The sequence below is a fragment of the Mixophyes fleayi genome, chromosome 1 (genome assembly GCF_038048845.1).
Source record: "Mixophyes fleayi isolate aMixFle1 chromosome 1, aMixFle1.hap1, whole genome shotgun sequence".
NCBI lineage: Eukaryota > Metazoa > Chordata > Amphibia > Anura > Limnodynastidae > Mixophyes > Mixophyes fleayi.
The window spans coordinates 74,283,188-74,300,919 of NC_134402.1; the positions used below are offsets into that span (position 1 = coordinate 74,283,188).

The 17,732-nt window shown below is 39.5% G+C and overlaps 1 protein-coding gene across 1 annotated transcript in view; it reads right to left on the reverse strand.

Annotated features, from left to right (window-relative positions):
• Positions 1-17,732, reverse strand: part of CYP4V2 (cytochrome P450 family 4 subfamily V member 2) — a 40,108-nt gene that overhangs the window by 9,229 nt on the left and 13,147 nt on the right. Inside the window, exons 6-8 of the mRNA XM_075196732.1 lie at positions 9,852-9,978; positions 5,628-5,819; positions 2,175-2,277 (exon numbers count right to left, since the gene is read on the reverse strand). Coding sequence (XP_075052833.1) covers positions 2,175-2,277; positions 5,628-5,819; positions 9,852-9,978 — 422 coding nt within the window. The remainder of the gene's footprint in view (positions 1-2,174; positions 2,278-5,627; positions 5,820-9,851; positions 9,979-17,732) is intronic.

Here is a 17,732-nt window from a genome sequence, read left to right on the forward strand (position 1 = left end):
TCCATCTTGCATCACTTTTCTTTTCTGCCACTGCTGTGTGGCAATATTTCCTAGATGATGCTCTTTCACTTAGCATCCAGTCAGCCGAGAGTAGATAAAAATAATATTGTAACCTGTTAGACGGTCAAAATTTACTGGAAATGACTGGAAATGAGTGCTATTGAGGTTAATAATAATGTAGGAACAAAAAAAAAAGCTAAATTATATGATTTTAGCTATTTTTTCTAAAAAATACAGATCCAAAACCAAAACACGCAAGGGCGATTTTGCCAAAACCAAAACCAAAACATGAACTTAATCCAAATCGAAAACCAAAACCAAATCCAAAATTCTTCATATTCCAAATTGGAAGGAACTTGTAGCAAAATATTAAAATATGAATGTTAAGTAGTGACCAAGTGGAAAACCTGTTAAAATAGGCAGTAGTACACTGTCTAGCCGTGACGCTGTTATAATAAAGGGTAAACTTATTTCTATATATTATTAAATGTAATATTTCAATGTATTTTACTGTAATGTTTATTACAAAATGTAATGCTCAAATATCACATAACACTTGATAAATATATGACATTTTTTTCAAATTAAAGTTTATATCTTATATTTTTTGACTCATTCTTATTTTCAAACATTATTTGAAAATAAAAACGAGTAAAAAAATAGTGAATAAATAAAAGACACAAATGTTAAAATGGCCTCTCTGCTACAGAAATAAGAGCTTTTGACCCTAGTGTAAACTCATTTTCACAATGGTGCATAGTCTGACGAGCAAAAATGGGCACATTAGTGAAGGAGCAGAAGTCTGATCGGCAGATGGGAGGAGTCGGTCAGAGTGACATTGTTCCCACTTATGTATGGAAAGGGCGTCTCATCTTACTGAGTACTGCTGAACCAGGATTTTATTTTGCTGAGCAAGATTTTTGTAATGAGATAAATGGGCAGACCAGCCAGCCCTGTACTAACCACGTGTGGAGTTCACTATAGCAGGGGAAACACTGTCCTTTGTTTAAATCATTTATTTTCTTAAATAGTGTACTGTATATGTGGACAGTTTTATTACAGGTGGTGAGTGTGCCGGCAAATGTTATTTCCACGGCCCCAGTACCATTAAGAATAGATAATAAAAAGCTTCACACACGCTAGAATGAAACGTGTAATAAAAACGTTTACAATATCCCCTAACTGTAATAATGCACAGTATTTAAGCCATAAATCAGCCTAAACAGTAAATTAGTTTAGGACAAAAATGGAAACCTTTATTTACCTGAAAAGACTGGTAGCACAAAGAGGGAGAACATTGGACTTTGATGTGATCTTTACAGTGCACCTCCTAAATATTGTGTCGCTGCTCACATTGGGGCACATTTTCAATTTGAGGAGGGTGTTCCCGAGTGAAAAGACAGGTGATGGACCTCACAGTACTCTGGGACCAGGTGTTTTGCGGTTTGTGTCAGGTGTATTTCATAAATGAGCTCCGGGGCTAGATTTATTAAGCTGCAGGTTTAAAAAAAGTGGAGATGTTGCCTATAGCAACCAATCAGATTCTAGCTGTCATTTTGTAGAAGGTACAAAATAAATGAAAGCTAGAATCTGATTGGTTGCTATAGGCAACATCCCCAGTTTTTCAAACCCGCAGCTTAGTAAATCTAGCCCCCAGTGTATTTCTACATAAGCAAAAACTGTTTTTCAGTATAAGACCAGCTGTGAAGGAATAGCAGCTTCCATAAGCTCCAGGTTTCTGTCAGTCCATTTGACCATAACATAGGCAAACCAAGAAGGGGGGGGGGGGTTCCTAGTGCCTGGAAACCCCCTCCAAGCCTGGGGCACTGTATAATTGAGGTGGCTGGACCCTGCCCCTGCTTCACACGGCTCTGCTCGAAAACAGAGAGCTGCGTGCACCTAACAGTAGTGCACGCAGCATTGCCCCTGTATATTATGGGGATAGGGAAAGTTGGAGAGCAGCCGAGCAGTCTCTAAAATTATAGCTACGCCCCCATGTATGCTGGTCATGCCCACTGGCGTCGTGGTGTGGAAACCCTCCTCTTCAAATCTTGCGTTTGCCCCTGCATAAGACTCAAAGCCAATGCCTGCAACATTATTAGCAGCATTTCAATACACTCAATGAGACAATTATTTCACCTGGCCATTTTTGGAAATTGAGAAAGATCTCTTACCAAAAGTGTCATCCAGCTCTTTATGTACCTTCTCCTGAACCTCTGGGTGGGATCCCAATAAAAACAAGGACCAGTTTAGCGCAGCAGCTGTTGTATCATGGCCCTAAATATAAAAAGTGAAATCATTATTATTTATGTACTAATATCAAATAACAAAATTTAGATCTTCCCATATCTAATGTACAGCGTGTAAGTATTACTAAATTATTATTATTGTTTTGTGGGTACAACATGATGTTGAAATACCTTAAAAAATTTAACCAATTACTTGTTCAAAGCGCAAATGTATCCACCTCTAATTGAGCCCCATTGCAAACATTTCAATCTAAACCCATAATACCATATTTCAAAGCATATTTAGGGATACATTTATGAAGCTGTGGGTTTAAAAAAGTGGAGATTGAATTCTAGTTATCATTTATTTAGTACATTCTACAAATTGACAGCTAGAATCTGATTGGTTGCTATAGACAACAGCTCCACTTTTTCAAGATTGATAAATTACCCCTAAGTATTTGTTTTCTCTCATCACCATTTAAATTACAAGTTTGTTTTGTTTAACAATGTACTTTTTTACTACTGAAATGCTGTTTCTTACTCTACTTCAAATTGTTAATTAGTCATCAGACCAATCTCCGAGTAAGATAACTACTGATTTGGACTCAGGTTCACCAATCACCAGATTATTAGAATATTCATTGTGGCAGCTCACCTCAACACACAGTTCTTTTTGCTTACATTGAATACATGCTCTACCCAAAACAGGCGTAGGGAGAGGGAGTGGCTGTAAAATTAGGCAGAATCTGCCTAATTATAAAATAACAAGCAAAACTACTGCTTATCTAAATAGTACTTGATTATTGAAAAATGTTTTTCAATACTAAGCACCTTCATATTTAAATAGTCTTTTTTTTCAATAATAAAAGTAACATTATTTAGATGAAGCATTTTTTGTATTTGATGAAGAGTACATAAATAATCTATTATTTATCACCCAAAAAGTTCTTTAAGCTAACCAGCGCTTAGTGAAAGTGACCACAGTGAATCATATAATGAATTTATACTTAAATGTAATAGGCAGCTCCCCAGTCAATCAACACCTGTCTGCAAGTGTTACACCTAAAAGATAAAATACAAAAAGACAGGGGGCGCCACACATAGTGTATTAAAAGTGATAAGCAATATAGAGGTATCTCCACAGATAAGAAAACCCCGTACCAGATATGCAAAAAATTGAGCAAATGTGATGATCAGTCTGACCGTACTAGGGATCCACCTCAGGTCTGGATATCAGGATTCCACGATTACAAACCAAGTGATAAAGGACAATTGAGTGATTACTCCTTGATAAAGTCTTACCTACAAGATGAAACGCGTCGGAGAGGTTCTTGGTCCCTGTGCTCATTACTGGATGTTTGAGGTGTTGCCGGATTCTACCCTTTTCCTCCACGTTTGTGCCAGCGGACAATCGTCCTTTATCACTTGGTTTATAATCGTGGAATCCTGATATCCAGACCTGAGGTGGATCCCTAATACGGTCAGACTGATCATCACATTTGCTCAATTTTTTTGCATATCTGGTACGGGGTTTTCTTATCTGTGGAGATACCTCTATATTGCTTATCACTTTTAATACACTATGTGTGGCGCCCCCTGTCTTTTTGTATTTAATCTATTATTTATGTTTCATTTCATAACCTATAACAGATTCAGCCACAATTGAATTGAAAGGTGACTGTGCACATGAAAATCCTCCCTCATTGCAAACATTTGGCTTGTAAATACTTGATAAACAGGTTTTGAACATTTGTTCTGTAATTAACATATGAAAGACTGTAGCCAGGTTCTAGACTCCGCCCACAAGAAAGGTTTTTACTGTACACAGAGAAATAAGCCCTCTCTCCATGCTTGATCCCCGGACGGAGAGGACATGCGGCTTTTACTCCTAGGTGAAGAGGCCTTAGGCCTTGACTAGTGTGAATGATGGAACTTGAATGTAGTAAAAGGTGAGTGAGTATGGATACATAAATGTTACATGGGAATGAATGAATATGTGTAGAGTATATGAGAATGAAAGTTTGAATACAGATGGTAAATGTGATTATTATTATTATTATTATTATTATTATTATCATTTATTTGTTGGGCGCCACAAGGTTTCCGCAGCGCCTTACATAGTACAAACAGTAGACCATACAGGGTGAACCATTACAGAACAATAAACACAGAGTACCAATGCTTCAGAAACTCCGGGCAGACATATGGAGTAAATACGGAGCAGAAGATTCGGTATGGAGACAGGAGGGGAGAGGGGCCCTGCTCATGCGAGCTTACATCCTCCATCCGTGATTGGAATGATTTTGGTTTGGTATGGACAGAGTTACATAAATGCATGCCTTGTTTGGGATAGATTGCTGATATAAATGGAGACGTTTGTGTTATACATGGTTCTGTATTGGTTAAGCTTTGGTCATGGAAGCATTGGTGTTATGCATAGTCCTGTGTGGTTTTGTGTTGGTTTCAGGAAGTGATCAGATTGTTAAATATAACGTTTTGTTGGCTGTGTTGGTTTATGCATAGAAAGTGCAGGAAGTGATCAGATTGTTAAATATAACGTTTTGTTGGCTGTGTTGGTTTGAAGGGAAAGTAAAGCAGATTGATCTGGTTGTAATCATGTGTTTAAAAATGGCCGTTGGACTTGAGTGAGGTGTGCATGCTTGTCTGTATGGATTATCCCCTCCCCCTTCACTACACAATGCATACACATAGCTTAAAACATACACACACACACACACACACACACCTTTAGACATGAGTTAGTCAAAATACACACACAATGACTTATATATGTATATTACAGGCAATAAGATTGATGTATGGCACAAAATCTATATTTTGTGTAAAATATTGTTACGCTGTTTATTGTTCTATAATATAATACAACACACTTTAAATGAATTTATATCTTGTTGTGGTAATTCTTGAAGCTTGTCGATTTAAGGGAATATAAGAATGATGTTTCTTGGGTTAATTTAGAAATACCTTTTGCGAGGAGTTGGCTGATGGTAATAGTCATATATATAACGGTATTAAATGGTCATACATACATTTGCCAGAATATTAGGGATATTGAAACCCAAAAGGAGGTAAAAATCCTTTAACAGTATTTATGACAGTTAACTTGCAGCAGATTTCACCCCTGTCCTGATTGGTGCATGTGTTCATCTTCGATCTGGTCATCAAATGGTATGGACACTGTAGGTGTCACCAACCTTTATAACAGTCAAGAACAGTGGTTGGCATAAAATTCCCTATTACTGTAGATAAATTGTGAAATAAAAAAAATTATATAATAACCAACAACAGTGTGGTTAATAGGCGCAATGCTGCCCGGAATAATCTGTTCTTTAAAGACAGCTACAAACCTAATTACATAATGACCTCATACAGTACCTCAAACATGAAGGTGTCCACTTCCTCACGGATATCCATGTAGCTCAATGTTCCGCCAGCATCATCTGTTGCTTTTAGAAGCATATCTAAGAAGGCACTTCTTTTCTTAGGTTTCATGGATTCTGTATTACTGTCATCTTGTTCAGCATTGGCTTTGTTGTTCTTCAGTTCTTCAGCTCTTTCTAAAATAGTCTAAGGGTATATAAAGACGAACAGCAGTTCAACTGTCTGTGCACCATGTATTGATAAAATCTAAGGCAGGGTGTCAGAAAAGCCGTATTTGGACCTTTGTCAGGCTCAAGAATGGAAATATTTGCAGCAAGTTTAACAACTGCATATATTACGCCCCATGATAGTGTAGAGAAAATATAGCCAGTTTTGACAGAATATTGTCTTCACAGTTAATAGTAAATGTTAATAAAAGTAAATGTGAAAGTCATATTTTCAATTTAAAACAGCAATTGAAATAAAAATACAAATTAAATTAAATACAAACATCTGTTATTTCCCCTTTGCACCTGCCCACCAACCTTCTAAAAGGCTTATCTGCTAATGACCAACAACTAATTGTGTCACAGTAACGTGAACACAAGTTTACTGTACTCAGTCTCTGATCATCGAGAGAATACAAACTAAATATGGTGGGGAATCACAGTTGTTCCAAAGTACCTGTGGTGCTCAAATATAATCTTAAGGCAAATACACCTGAAGCCAGTCTGTGTGTTTTCAAAAAAATAACTTATTATTAATGAATACAGTATGACCCGGTCATATGCTATGACCTAGTCTCAATATGTACAAAGGATTTAACACCGCACTGAGTAAAGTCATAAACCCCCTATGGTTTCTCTAATAATCTAATCGAATATTATATTCATAATTAATACAAGGGGAGGGGGGGTGCACCCACACATTTTTATAATTCACAAAGTTCGCTAGTTCACCACTCCTAATGATACATATGTATTAAATTATCTTGCAATCCTCATAGATGTAGATTTGCCACACTAGAAGGAGATAGAGCTTCAGTGATAGGCTGTTCCCTCATCATTTGAACCAATAGACAGACAGTTGCTAACAAATGTCTCTAAGCTGGGGTGAATACTAAATGAAGGGGGCTTGTCTTAACACTATAAAAATATCATAATTTCCACCCTTCATTTAGTCTTGACAAAGGTACTAGTGAAACGCGTTTCGGCGGGACGCCACGTTAGCTACTCCATTTATTTATATAAAAACAAAAATACTGGAATCTCTGGCTGCCTGGCCACAATACATGGTCAGAGCAGGATTGCTCAATAAAACATAGAATGTGTGAATGTTAATGCCAGTATGTGTGTGTTTCTAAGCTACTAAATATACACAGGAATTATCACTATCCGTAAATCTGTGAGCAATACAATGGTCCCCTAGAAGTATACCACAAGGAGAATGAAACAAACAGAAGTCTCTATGTAGCAAGATATAGCAATCCCTATGGTGGATCTATAGAGTAAACGAACACAGTTTACTCTATGAGGGTGATCCAAAATACTGTTTGACAACAGCCTGCTATCATTAATACACAGCAAGATTGGGAACACATAACTATTAAAATTATTACATGTACAGACTAACTGGGGGAACTTAACCCTATGAGATAAATCATTTAAGTATAAACTTTCAAGGGAACTTAACTGTGATTCAGTAAAAGATATAACACACATGTGATTACAAACACGTTTATTATATGATCGGAATATAACATATCACATAAAAATGTCACGAATCTACATTTTGAGATTACAAATAATTTAATATATATGTATCATTAGGAGGGGTAAACTGGTGTGGCAGCCACTTTTAACAGTTGATATAGATGTACTTTGGACATTAATTCTTACATTTTCTTCTTTTTGAATATTTCGGTAGCTAAAAGATTGTTAGTGTAAAAGAACAACAATCCTATATTTTAAAATATATTTTTTATTTTAATGCATATCAATAAAGCAGGAATACATGTTTTAAATGTGGAAGTATTATAAGCCATTGAGTGCCTCTAATACACACATTTTCCCTACTTACTTTTCCTTCTTTGCTTGTCTCAAAACCTCCCAGTAGCTTTGACGCATTTCAAGATTACAAACAAAAGAAAAGAAGTATTCTGATTGGGGAACTCTTAGATTTGGACCATATTCTTTTTAATCTTTAAAACTACAATTTATTTTGTGTTTAAAATCTTTTGTTATGACCATCTGTATCTAAATCTAGAGAAATATAAATATTAACTTGCAAATGGACGTGTGTTTGTAAACTGTGCTTTTTAAATAGTAAAATAAACAGTAGTTCCTTAATTATTTTATTTCACCACCCAGCAACTCTTTCAATTCAACCTTATTTGCAATGTAGTGATTTCCGCACTTTCTTTTATTACACTTGCTGGTAGCTTATTATATTGCTATGCACTCTGGGGCTGTGTGTGTAGCCTCAGTCTTCAGGCTAAATAATATTTATGTCACAAGGATATTCTATCTATCATGGATGGCAGAGAGTCAATTAATATTTTCATCACTATCTAACTCTTGAGTTAGAGGTTAATATACTATAATAGAAAAGAAAATATCCAACTGAAGACAAAGTCAGACGTTTAATACACATTTATAAATGATCCAAACTTGAAACTATTAGAATTTCTATCTGCTGTACGCAGAGAGCAGAGTTTAATGCTGAGGAACCTGGAAGAATGTGTTTCCACTGTATTTCTTGTGATGCAGACAATCTGACATTCTGGAACTCGGGGCTATTTCTAACAACTATATTTGTTATTCTTAGAAATTGCAGCTTATTCTGATGCTGTGCCATCATGATTGGGCAGCGAGTTGGCAAAGTGGTAAGCATTGCTGCCTCACAGTCATGAGATCATTTCTCCAATTCCAAGAACATACTGGTAAGTTAATTAGCCTCTGATAAAAAGGACCCTAATTTGTGTACGTTTGTTTGTGGTAAGTAACTTAAACTTTATCTCCAGAAAACGATGTGAATGACTGGCACTATATAAATCGGGTTGGCTACGAAATTTAAACAATGGAAATGTTGGCAGTTATCCTGTTGGTATGAAAATGTTGGCAGGCTAAATGCCGACACTTCCATTCTGGTGACAGCTTCAAAATGCCGACAGTGTGATTGTCGACATTCACGATGTCAACAATCACAATGCCAACAGTCACAATGCCAACATTAAAAGATCAATACTGGCAAAACAGTTGTAAAAACAAACTAATAATGTTAAAAATCCCCCTCCCCCCTCTCCAAAACACATCCAAACCTTTTTCAACGTCTTAATGTCGTCATTGTGGCTGTCGACATTGTTAATGTCAACAATCAGACTGTCAACATTTTGAAGCTGTCACCAGAATGGAAGAGTCGTGATTTAGCCTGATGACATTTTCATGTCGACAGGATAACTGCCGACATATACACTATCGGATACATGACCGCATCCCGATAAATCATAAAAGCCTATTATACTTGAGATACCGGAGGGTAAAGAACAAGACCGGAGGGGGCGAGGCACAGTAAATCGTGTTTTTTGGCCCCGTCCCGTGACACAATTGAGGCATTTCATTGCGGGGGGGGGGAGGGGGGCGGGCCAAAATGATGCGATTCGACATGAATTGCATCATGGAGGCCCCAATCCTGCCCAATGAAGTGAATAGCTTGCTTTCCCGGGAGTCTCTTGAACATTCTGGAACAGTGGGCAAGTATGCTATAAATAAAGGTTATTAATAATAATAATAATAATTAATTAGATACGTATAGCAAATACCTCTAGGAAGGCTTTGGAGTTATCTGTTTGGTGGAAGCATTTCAGGATCTCCAGAGCCTTAATGCCTGCCCTATAACTCTTTCTAACTAAAAAAAAATGACATGTGTAATATAGGCAACGCAATGAATAATGAGAAAACACGTCAAATGGTGTTTACAAATGAAATATTAATAAATAGCATATGTGAACAAACTGTATATTATATGTAAGAAAATATATAATGAAGCGCACAGTTAACCAGAGCATAAATCATGAAAACTTATATATATATATATATATATATATATATATATATATATATATAAATATATATATAAATATATATATATATATATATATATATATATATATATATATAGCTAAGACTTGCTTTTGTTTGAGGCTACAAATAACTACAACTATGGCCTACAGTAACTAACCTGGTCAGTGAATGAATGGAGGATCTTTAGGTTTTTAGCATGTTTCTTTCCAGCCTTCAGACGAGAATACACAAAATCCGGCCACAACCAGGGCATCTTCTGACGACGATGTATAATATCACTCATTCTAATGGTAACACAATGAAAGTTTTAGTATTATACTTTATTCATCAAAGATCAGGGGGTAAATGTATCAAGCTGAGAGTTTTCCGGCAGGTTTGAAAAACCAATCAGATTCTAGCTATCATTTATTTAGTACAGTCTACAAAATGACAGCTAGAATCTGATTGGTTGCTATAGGCAACATCTCCACTTTTCAAACCCGCCGGAAAACTCTCAGCTTGATACATTTACCCCCAGGTCTGCACCATACAATACAAATAATTCAAACAAACTGTCTTCATTTCACTCAGTTTGCTCATTTTGGTTTTCTTGATCCAGATACAATAAAAGTGTATAATGATACAGAAGAGTTGTGCAGATTCGTGAAATGCATAGATGCCACTAAACTAGTAAACTGAGATCCAGGCATTAGCCCCTGGATTATTTCCTGAAAATGATTGTAAACAGTAGAGATGTGCCCTGACCCCCGTGTTTAGGTTTTGGAGGTGGTTTTGGTTCTAAAACGCCTTCGTGTTTTGGTTTTGCTACTGGCTTTGCCCAAAAATCTTGAAAGGTTTTGGTTTTGGATCTACATTTAATTAAAATTGTGAAAAATAGGTAAAGTGATGTGATTTTAAGCTGTTTTGCTCCTATATTACTATTTATATAATTAACATTCATTTCCAGTCATTTCCAGTCATATTTGCTTGGTTTGTTAAAGTGTTCATGTCCTTTTTAAGATCCAACATTTCCAAGGACAATTCTATCTTGCACCACTTTTCCTTTCAGCTACCGCTATGTGTCAATGTTACCTACATGTGCTTTATATTGTTGTGTGCTTTGCAAAAATCTTAGATACCCATTTATGATGCAGATAACTCAGCACAACATTTTGACATCTGGGGCTAGATTTACTAAGCTGCGGGTTTGAAAAAGTGGGGATATTGCCTATAGCAACAAATCAGATTCTAGCTTTCATTTATTTAGTACTTTCTACAAAATGACAGCTAGAATCTGATTGGTTGCTATAGGCAACATTCCCACTTTTTCAAACCCGCAGCTTAGTAAATCTAGCCCCTGGTCTTGTCTACTGTAAAAGAATTGACCAAAATTAGTGACACCTGTGCTGTAACTCCACCTGATCCTACTATCAACTATCAACATCCAAAGAATGGTGGAGGATTATTTTAAAAAAATTTGAACGGTATAAAGACAACAGTTTTATTAACAAAGAACACTGTTGCTTGCAGAAGTAATGTAAGCATGGATGTCAAACCTTCCACTTTGCTGCTGTTTCATCAGAATTGCACAAAGTGTTTGTAATCTGCACTTTACGTCAAAGGTACCTAACTATATTATAATTTTTGGGGAATTAGGGCTGATTCAGTGATGAACTTGCTTTTTGCTGTGAATCACAAAGGCTCTTTTTAGTGCATTGTCTGGCACCCTCGAAGGGTCTTGGTGTGATAAAAGCACGCATCCCGGAGATGTTCAGCGCTCGTTGCCATGTATTAGCTGTAGTATTACCACAGTTCTCCAAGGAACAGGTGGAGCGATCAAATGAACCCTAACAGATTTCATGATCCAAGGACAATTCCATTTTGCACCACTTATCTTTTCTGCCACTGCTGTGTGGCAATGTTTCCTAGATGTGCTATGAATTGCCGTGTGTATGTGTCATTGCTCCGTCGTTTAGCATCCAGCCAGGTCGTTGCAGTCTTTGCTTGAAAATGTATGAAAATAATATTGTGACCTGCGAGGTGGTCAAAATTGACTGCAAATGACTTGAAATTAGTGTTATTAAGGTTAAAAATAATGTAGGGGAAAAAAAAGCAAAATTATGTGATTTTAGCAAAAGAATAGGGATTTTAGAAAAAATAGGGATCCAAAACCAAAACATGCAAGGACTGTTTTGACAAAACCAAACCACGAAGTTAATCCAGATCCAAAACCAAAACCAAAACCAGAACACAGGGGTCAGTGAACATCTCTAGATGAAGTGACATTTATATTATTACTTATAGGTGACGATTTATTTCCATTTGAGATACTAGTCTCTATTTAAAAAAATGACTCCATTGAAATAAAGTAAGCACATACATGCTTGAAGGATAATTCCTGGTGCTAGACAATACTACACTATATTGCACTCTTCCTTTATGTTTTTTGTGGGTTTTTCTCTTTAAACAACTGTTTAGGAGAGAGAAGCCTCTGGGGCTTGATCACTCTGGGGCAGCAGAGATGCTCAAGTCTTGGTGCAGGATCGTAGTCTCGCAATGCTCTGTACAGACCAGTGCCCAGTGATGTCACTGACTGTGTTCCAATACCCTTTTATCCGCTGTATGCCATACTTTACTTTTTAGCAAAGTTGTAGTAAACGTTGGGGTAAAACTGAATCCACGTATATAAATTAGGGATGTGCACCGGCGACTTTTGAGGTCTCGTGTTTTGTGTTTTGGATCCGGATTTTCGTTATTTTTGAGGTTCGGATTTGTCTCGCAAAACACTTGACGAAAGGTCTCGGTTCGGATTTAAGGTATTGGATTCGGATTTTTTTTGAAAAAAACATAAAAAGTTTAAAAATCAAGTTTTTGTGCTTATTTTCACTCCTAGGCTATTATTAACCTCAATAACATTCAATAACAAGCATTTCCACTAATTTACAGTGTATTCTGAACACCTCACAATATAGTTATTAGTCCAAAACGTTGCAACAAGGTATCTTTCTGGACTGCGTAGAGGAGTGGGTCACCACAATATATATTAAAAACCCTGAACTTTTATGATTCGCACCAATAATTGTACCTGGACTGCGTAGAGGAGTGGGTCACCACAATATCTTAAAAACCCTGAACTTTTATGATTCGCACCAATAATTGTACCTGGACTGCGTAGAGGAGTGGGTCACCACAATATCTTAAAAACCCTGAACTTTTATGATTCGCACCAATAATTGTACCTGGACTGCGTAGAGGAGTGGGTCACCACAATATCTTAAAAACCCTGAACTTTTATGATTCCCACCAATAATTGTACCTGGACTGCGTAGAGGAGTGGGTAACCACAATATCTTAAAAACCCTGAACTTTTATGATTCGCACCAATAATTGTACCTGGACTGCGTAGAGGAGTGGGTCACCACAATATCTTAAAAACCCTGAACTTTTATGATTCGCACCAATAATTGTACCTGGACTGCGTAGAGGAGTGGGTCACCACAATATCTTAAAAACCCTGAACTTTTATGATTCCCACCAATAATTGTACCTGGACTGCGTAGAGGAGTGGGTCACCACAATATCTTAAAAACCCTGAACTTTTATGATTCGCACCAATAAATGTACCTGGACTGCGTAGAGGAGTGGGTCACCACAATATATTAAAAACCCTGAACTTTTATGAATCGCACCAATAAATGTACCTGGACTGCGTAGAGGAGTGGGTCACCACAAGATATATTAAAAACCCTGAACTTTTATGATTCGCACCAATAAATGTACCTGGACTGCGTAGAGGAGTGGGCACTGGGCACCACAATAAAATATATAAAAAACCTTCAACAGATCTGCATTACACTACACATACGGCTGCTCCTCCATCCTCTCCATCATATACATGTTGGAGTTTTAGCGTGTGACAACCTCTTGTTTTTGATAATGTCAGTGCATTTGGAATATTTTTCAATTTGCCCCACACCACTGAATGTACTTTATCTATGATACGCATCTATCTATCTTGACTGCGTAGTGTGGTGGCCCCGGTACACAATTTGGTACCGAGGCCACAATATAATTAAAAAACCCTCCACGTGTCAGAATTCCACCAAACAAGTATCTGGACTGCGTAGTGGGGTGGCCCCGGTACCCAATTTGATACCGGGGCCACAATAAAATAAATACACCCTCCACGTGTCAGAATTCCACCAAACAAGTATCTGGACTGCGTAGTGGGGTGGCCCCGGTACCCAATTTGATACCGGGGCCACAATAAAATAAATACACCCTCCACGTGTCAGAATTCCACCAAACAAGTATCTGGACTGCGTAGTGGGGTGGCCCCGGTACCCAATTTAATACCGGGGCCACAATAAAATAAATACACCCTCCACGTGTCAGAATTCCACCAAACAAGTATCTGGACTGCGTAGTGGGGTGGCCCCGGTACCCAATTTGATACCGGGGCCACAATACCTCCTCCAAACATGCTACAGACAATTCGTCATTGAGATCCCATCAAGTATGTTAAAGACAGACAGGGTCCAAGTGTTATTAGTTGACTTTGTAAACAAAAAAACTGTCCCTGTTGCACATAGTCGTGCAATGAAGACTGACTTTTTCATTTAAAGGCACGATCTTTCAAGTGTAGTGTTTGTAAGTCTAAGTCATATTATACTTTTGGTAAAATTGGTTTTTTTTGTTCCTCTTTATGGTAATTAATTAGTAATAGAATTAAAGTAGGAAATAGAATTAAATAGAATTAAAGTAGTGGTCCACACAATATAATAATAAAACCCTCAACTGGTCTGAATTCCACCAAACAAGTATCTGGACTGTGTAGTGGGGTGGCCCCGGTACACAATTTGGTACCGAGGCCACAATATAATTTAAAAACCCTCCACGTGTCGGAATTCCACCAAACAAGTATCTGGACTGCATAGTGGGGTGGCCCCGGTACCCAATTTGATACCGGGGCCACAATACCTCCTCCAAACATGCTACAGACAATTCGTCATTGACAGACCCCAGACAGACAGGGTCGTAGTGTTATTGTTTGACTTTGTAAACCCAAAAAAATGTCCCTGTTGCACTTGCACATAGTCGTGCAATGAAGACTGACTTTTTCATTTAAAGGCACGATCTTTAAAGTGTCAGAAAGAGAGAGAAGACACAGGAGAGGAGAGTTGTAGCTGGGGACCTGGGGTGGAAGCTCCCAGGCTCCCCCAGCATTGCCTGGAAGTCTGAGCGTGGTGACTGAGCCAGGGCAAGGAATGTGTGCCCTGGATGAGGGGGAGAACTCCATGCCACTATAGTGAACCCAAGAGAGAGGGGGACACTGCACATGGAAGAGGCCCTGGAGTGAGGGCTGCTACAAGAGGCATGGTAGCTGTAGTGTCAGATCCTGAGGCTGAGAGTACACAGAGTGACGTGTCAGAGCACAGGAGACATTATCCCCGCAGAGGAGGGATGAGCTGCAGTTGAGAGGTCTGCTGTTGAAATAGGACATGCACACTTTAACACACAAATCATTTCAGCGACAGGGCCTACCAAACAACTTTGACTGAAATGATTTGTTTGTTTGGGCCCCCACACCAAAAAAGCTATTCATCTCTCCCTGTACAGACTAAACAGGCTCTACTGAGGCAAGATGTCGTCCTCATCCTCAACCTCTGATTCCTCTCCCCCTACAGTGTGTACTTCCTCCTCATCACACATTATCAATTCGTCCCCGCTGGACTCCACAACCACAGGTCCCTCTGTAGTATCTGGAGGGCAGTGCTGTACTTCATTGAGGAATTGATTATTCATTTTTATAAACATCATTTTTTCAACGTTGTGAGGAAGCAACCTCCTTCGCCGCTCACTGACCAGGTTCCCCGCTGCACTAAAAACTCTTTCCGAGTACACACTGGAGGGGGGACAACTCAGGTAAAATAGAGCCAGTTTGTACAGGGGCTTCCAAACTTTCCAAGCCTTTTTTTCCTGCCAGTAACAATATGGACTGTCTGACATGTCTACTTGGATGGTGTCAGCAAAGTAATCATCCACAATTTTTTCTATTGTGACAGCATCCAATGCAGCGACAGTAGACATGTCTGCAATGGTTGGCAGGTCCTTCAGTCCGGACCAGATGTTATCAGCATCCCCGCCAGTGCCTCTTTTGGGAAAACTGAGCTTTTTCCTCGCAGCCATAGATGTGGAAGAAAATGAGGGTGGAGCTGTTGGCATGTCACGGTCCTCTTCAGAGGACAATCTCCTGACCAGCAGGTCTTTGCACCGCTGTAGACTTGTGTCCGCCGGAAACAGAGACACAACATACGCTTTAAACCGAGGATCGAGCACGGTGGCCAGAATGTATTCCTCTGACTTTAAAAGAGTGACCACCCTCGGATCCTGGCAAAGCGTACGAAGGGCTACATCCACAAGAGCTACATGCTTGCTGTAATCGCAATGGCTTACCAGCTCCTCCCTCACTTTCTCCAGCTGCTTCTGCAACAGCCTGATCAGGGGAATGACCTGACTCAAGCTGGCAGTGTCGGAACTGACTTCTCGTGTGGCAAGTTCAAATGGCTGCAGAACCTTGCACAACACGGAAATCAGTCTCCACTGCGCTTGACTGAGGCGCATCCCCACTCCTTTGCCTATGTCGTAGGTGGCTGTGTAGGCCTGAATGGCCTTTTGCTGCTCCTCCATCCTCTGCAGCATATAGAGGGTGGAGTTCCAGCGCGTCACAACCTCTTGTTTGAGGTGATGGCAGGGCAGGTTCAAGCTTTTTTGATGTGCCTCTAGTCTGCGGTAGGCACTGGCTGAATGCCGAAAGTGTCCAGCAATTTTGCGGGCCACCGCAAGCATCTCCTGCACACCCCTGTCACTCTTGAGGTAATGCTGCACCACCAAATTAATGGTGTGGGCAAAACATGGGACGTGCTGGAAATTGCCCATATTTAATGCCCGCACAATGTTACTGGCATTGTCTGACACCACAAATCCCCATGAGAGTCTAAGTGGGGTAAGCCACTGGGAGATAATTTCCCTCATTTTCTCTAATATGTTGTCAGCGTTGTGCCTCTTATTAAAGCCTGTAATGCACAATGTTGCCTGCCTTTGCATGAGCAGCCATTTTGTAGATGCTGCTACTGATGCAGCTGTTGCTGTTGCTGCGGAAGGGGATGCATCAACCCAGTGGGCTGTCACAGTCATATAGTCCTTCGTTTGCCCAGAACCACTTGTCCACATGTCCGTGGTTAAGTGGACAGTGGGTACAACCGCATTTTTAAGAGCACTGAGGACACTTGATCGTACTTCTCTGTACATTTTTGGTATCGCCTGCCTAGTGAAGTGGAATCTCGAGGGGATTTGGTACCGGGGACACAATACCTCCATCAACCCTCTAAATCCCACTCCACTGATGGCGGACACCGGGCGCACGTCTAACACCAACATTGCAGTTACAGCCGCAGTTATACGCTTTGCAATAGGGTGACTACTATCGTATTTGGTGGTCATGGCAAACGACTGTTGGACGGTCAATTGTTTGGTGAAAGACTTAGCGGTCTTACGACTTCCCCTCTGGGAAGATGACCGACTAACAGCAGCAACAGCAGCAGTGGCAGTAGTAGGCGTACCGCTGCAGGATTCCTCGGATGAATCCCGTATTGAGGAGGACTCAGTCTGGCTGCTGACTTGGGCTGCAGCACTGAATCTGATGGAGATTGTGGAGGAAGTTGACGAGGAGGGTGTTGCTGGTGTGTATCCAACTGGACCACGGGATTTAGGTGTCCCTGTACCGATGAGGGTCCTAGCCCCAGTTCCTGAACTAACCACTGAACTATGAAGGTTATTCAGGTGACGTATAAGGGAGGATGTTCCTAGGTGGGCAAGATCCTTACCCCTGCTTATTTGAGCTTTACATAAGCTACATATTGCCATACATTGGTTGTCTGGATTTGGATAAAAATAACTCCAGACCGAAGAGGTGCATTTTTTGGTCTTCTGACCAGGCATGACGATGGGCTTTTTCATCCCATGGACATCAGCTGTTTCCCCCCCTGGTGCCTCATTT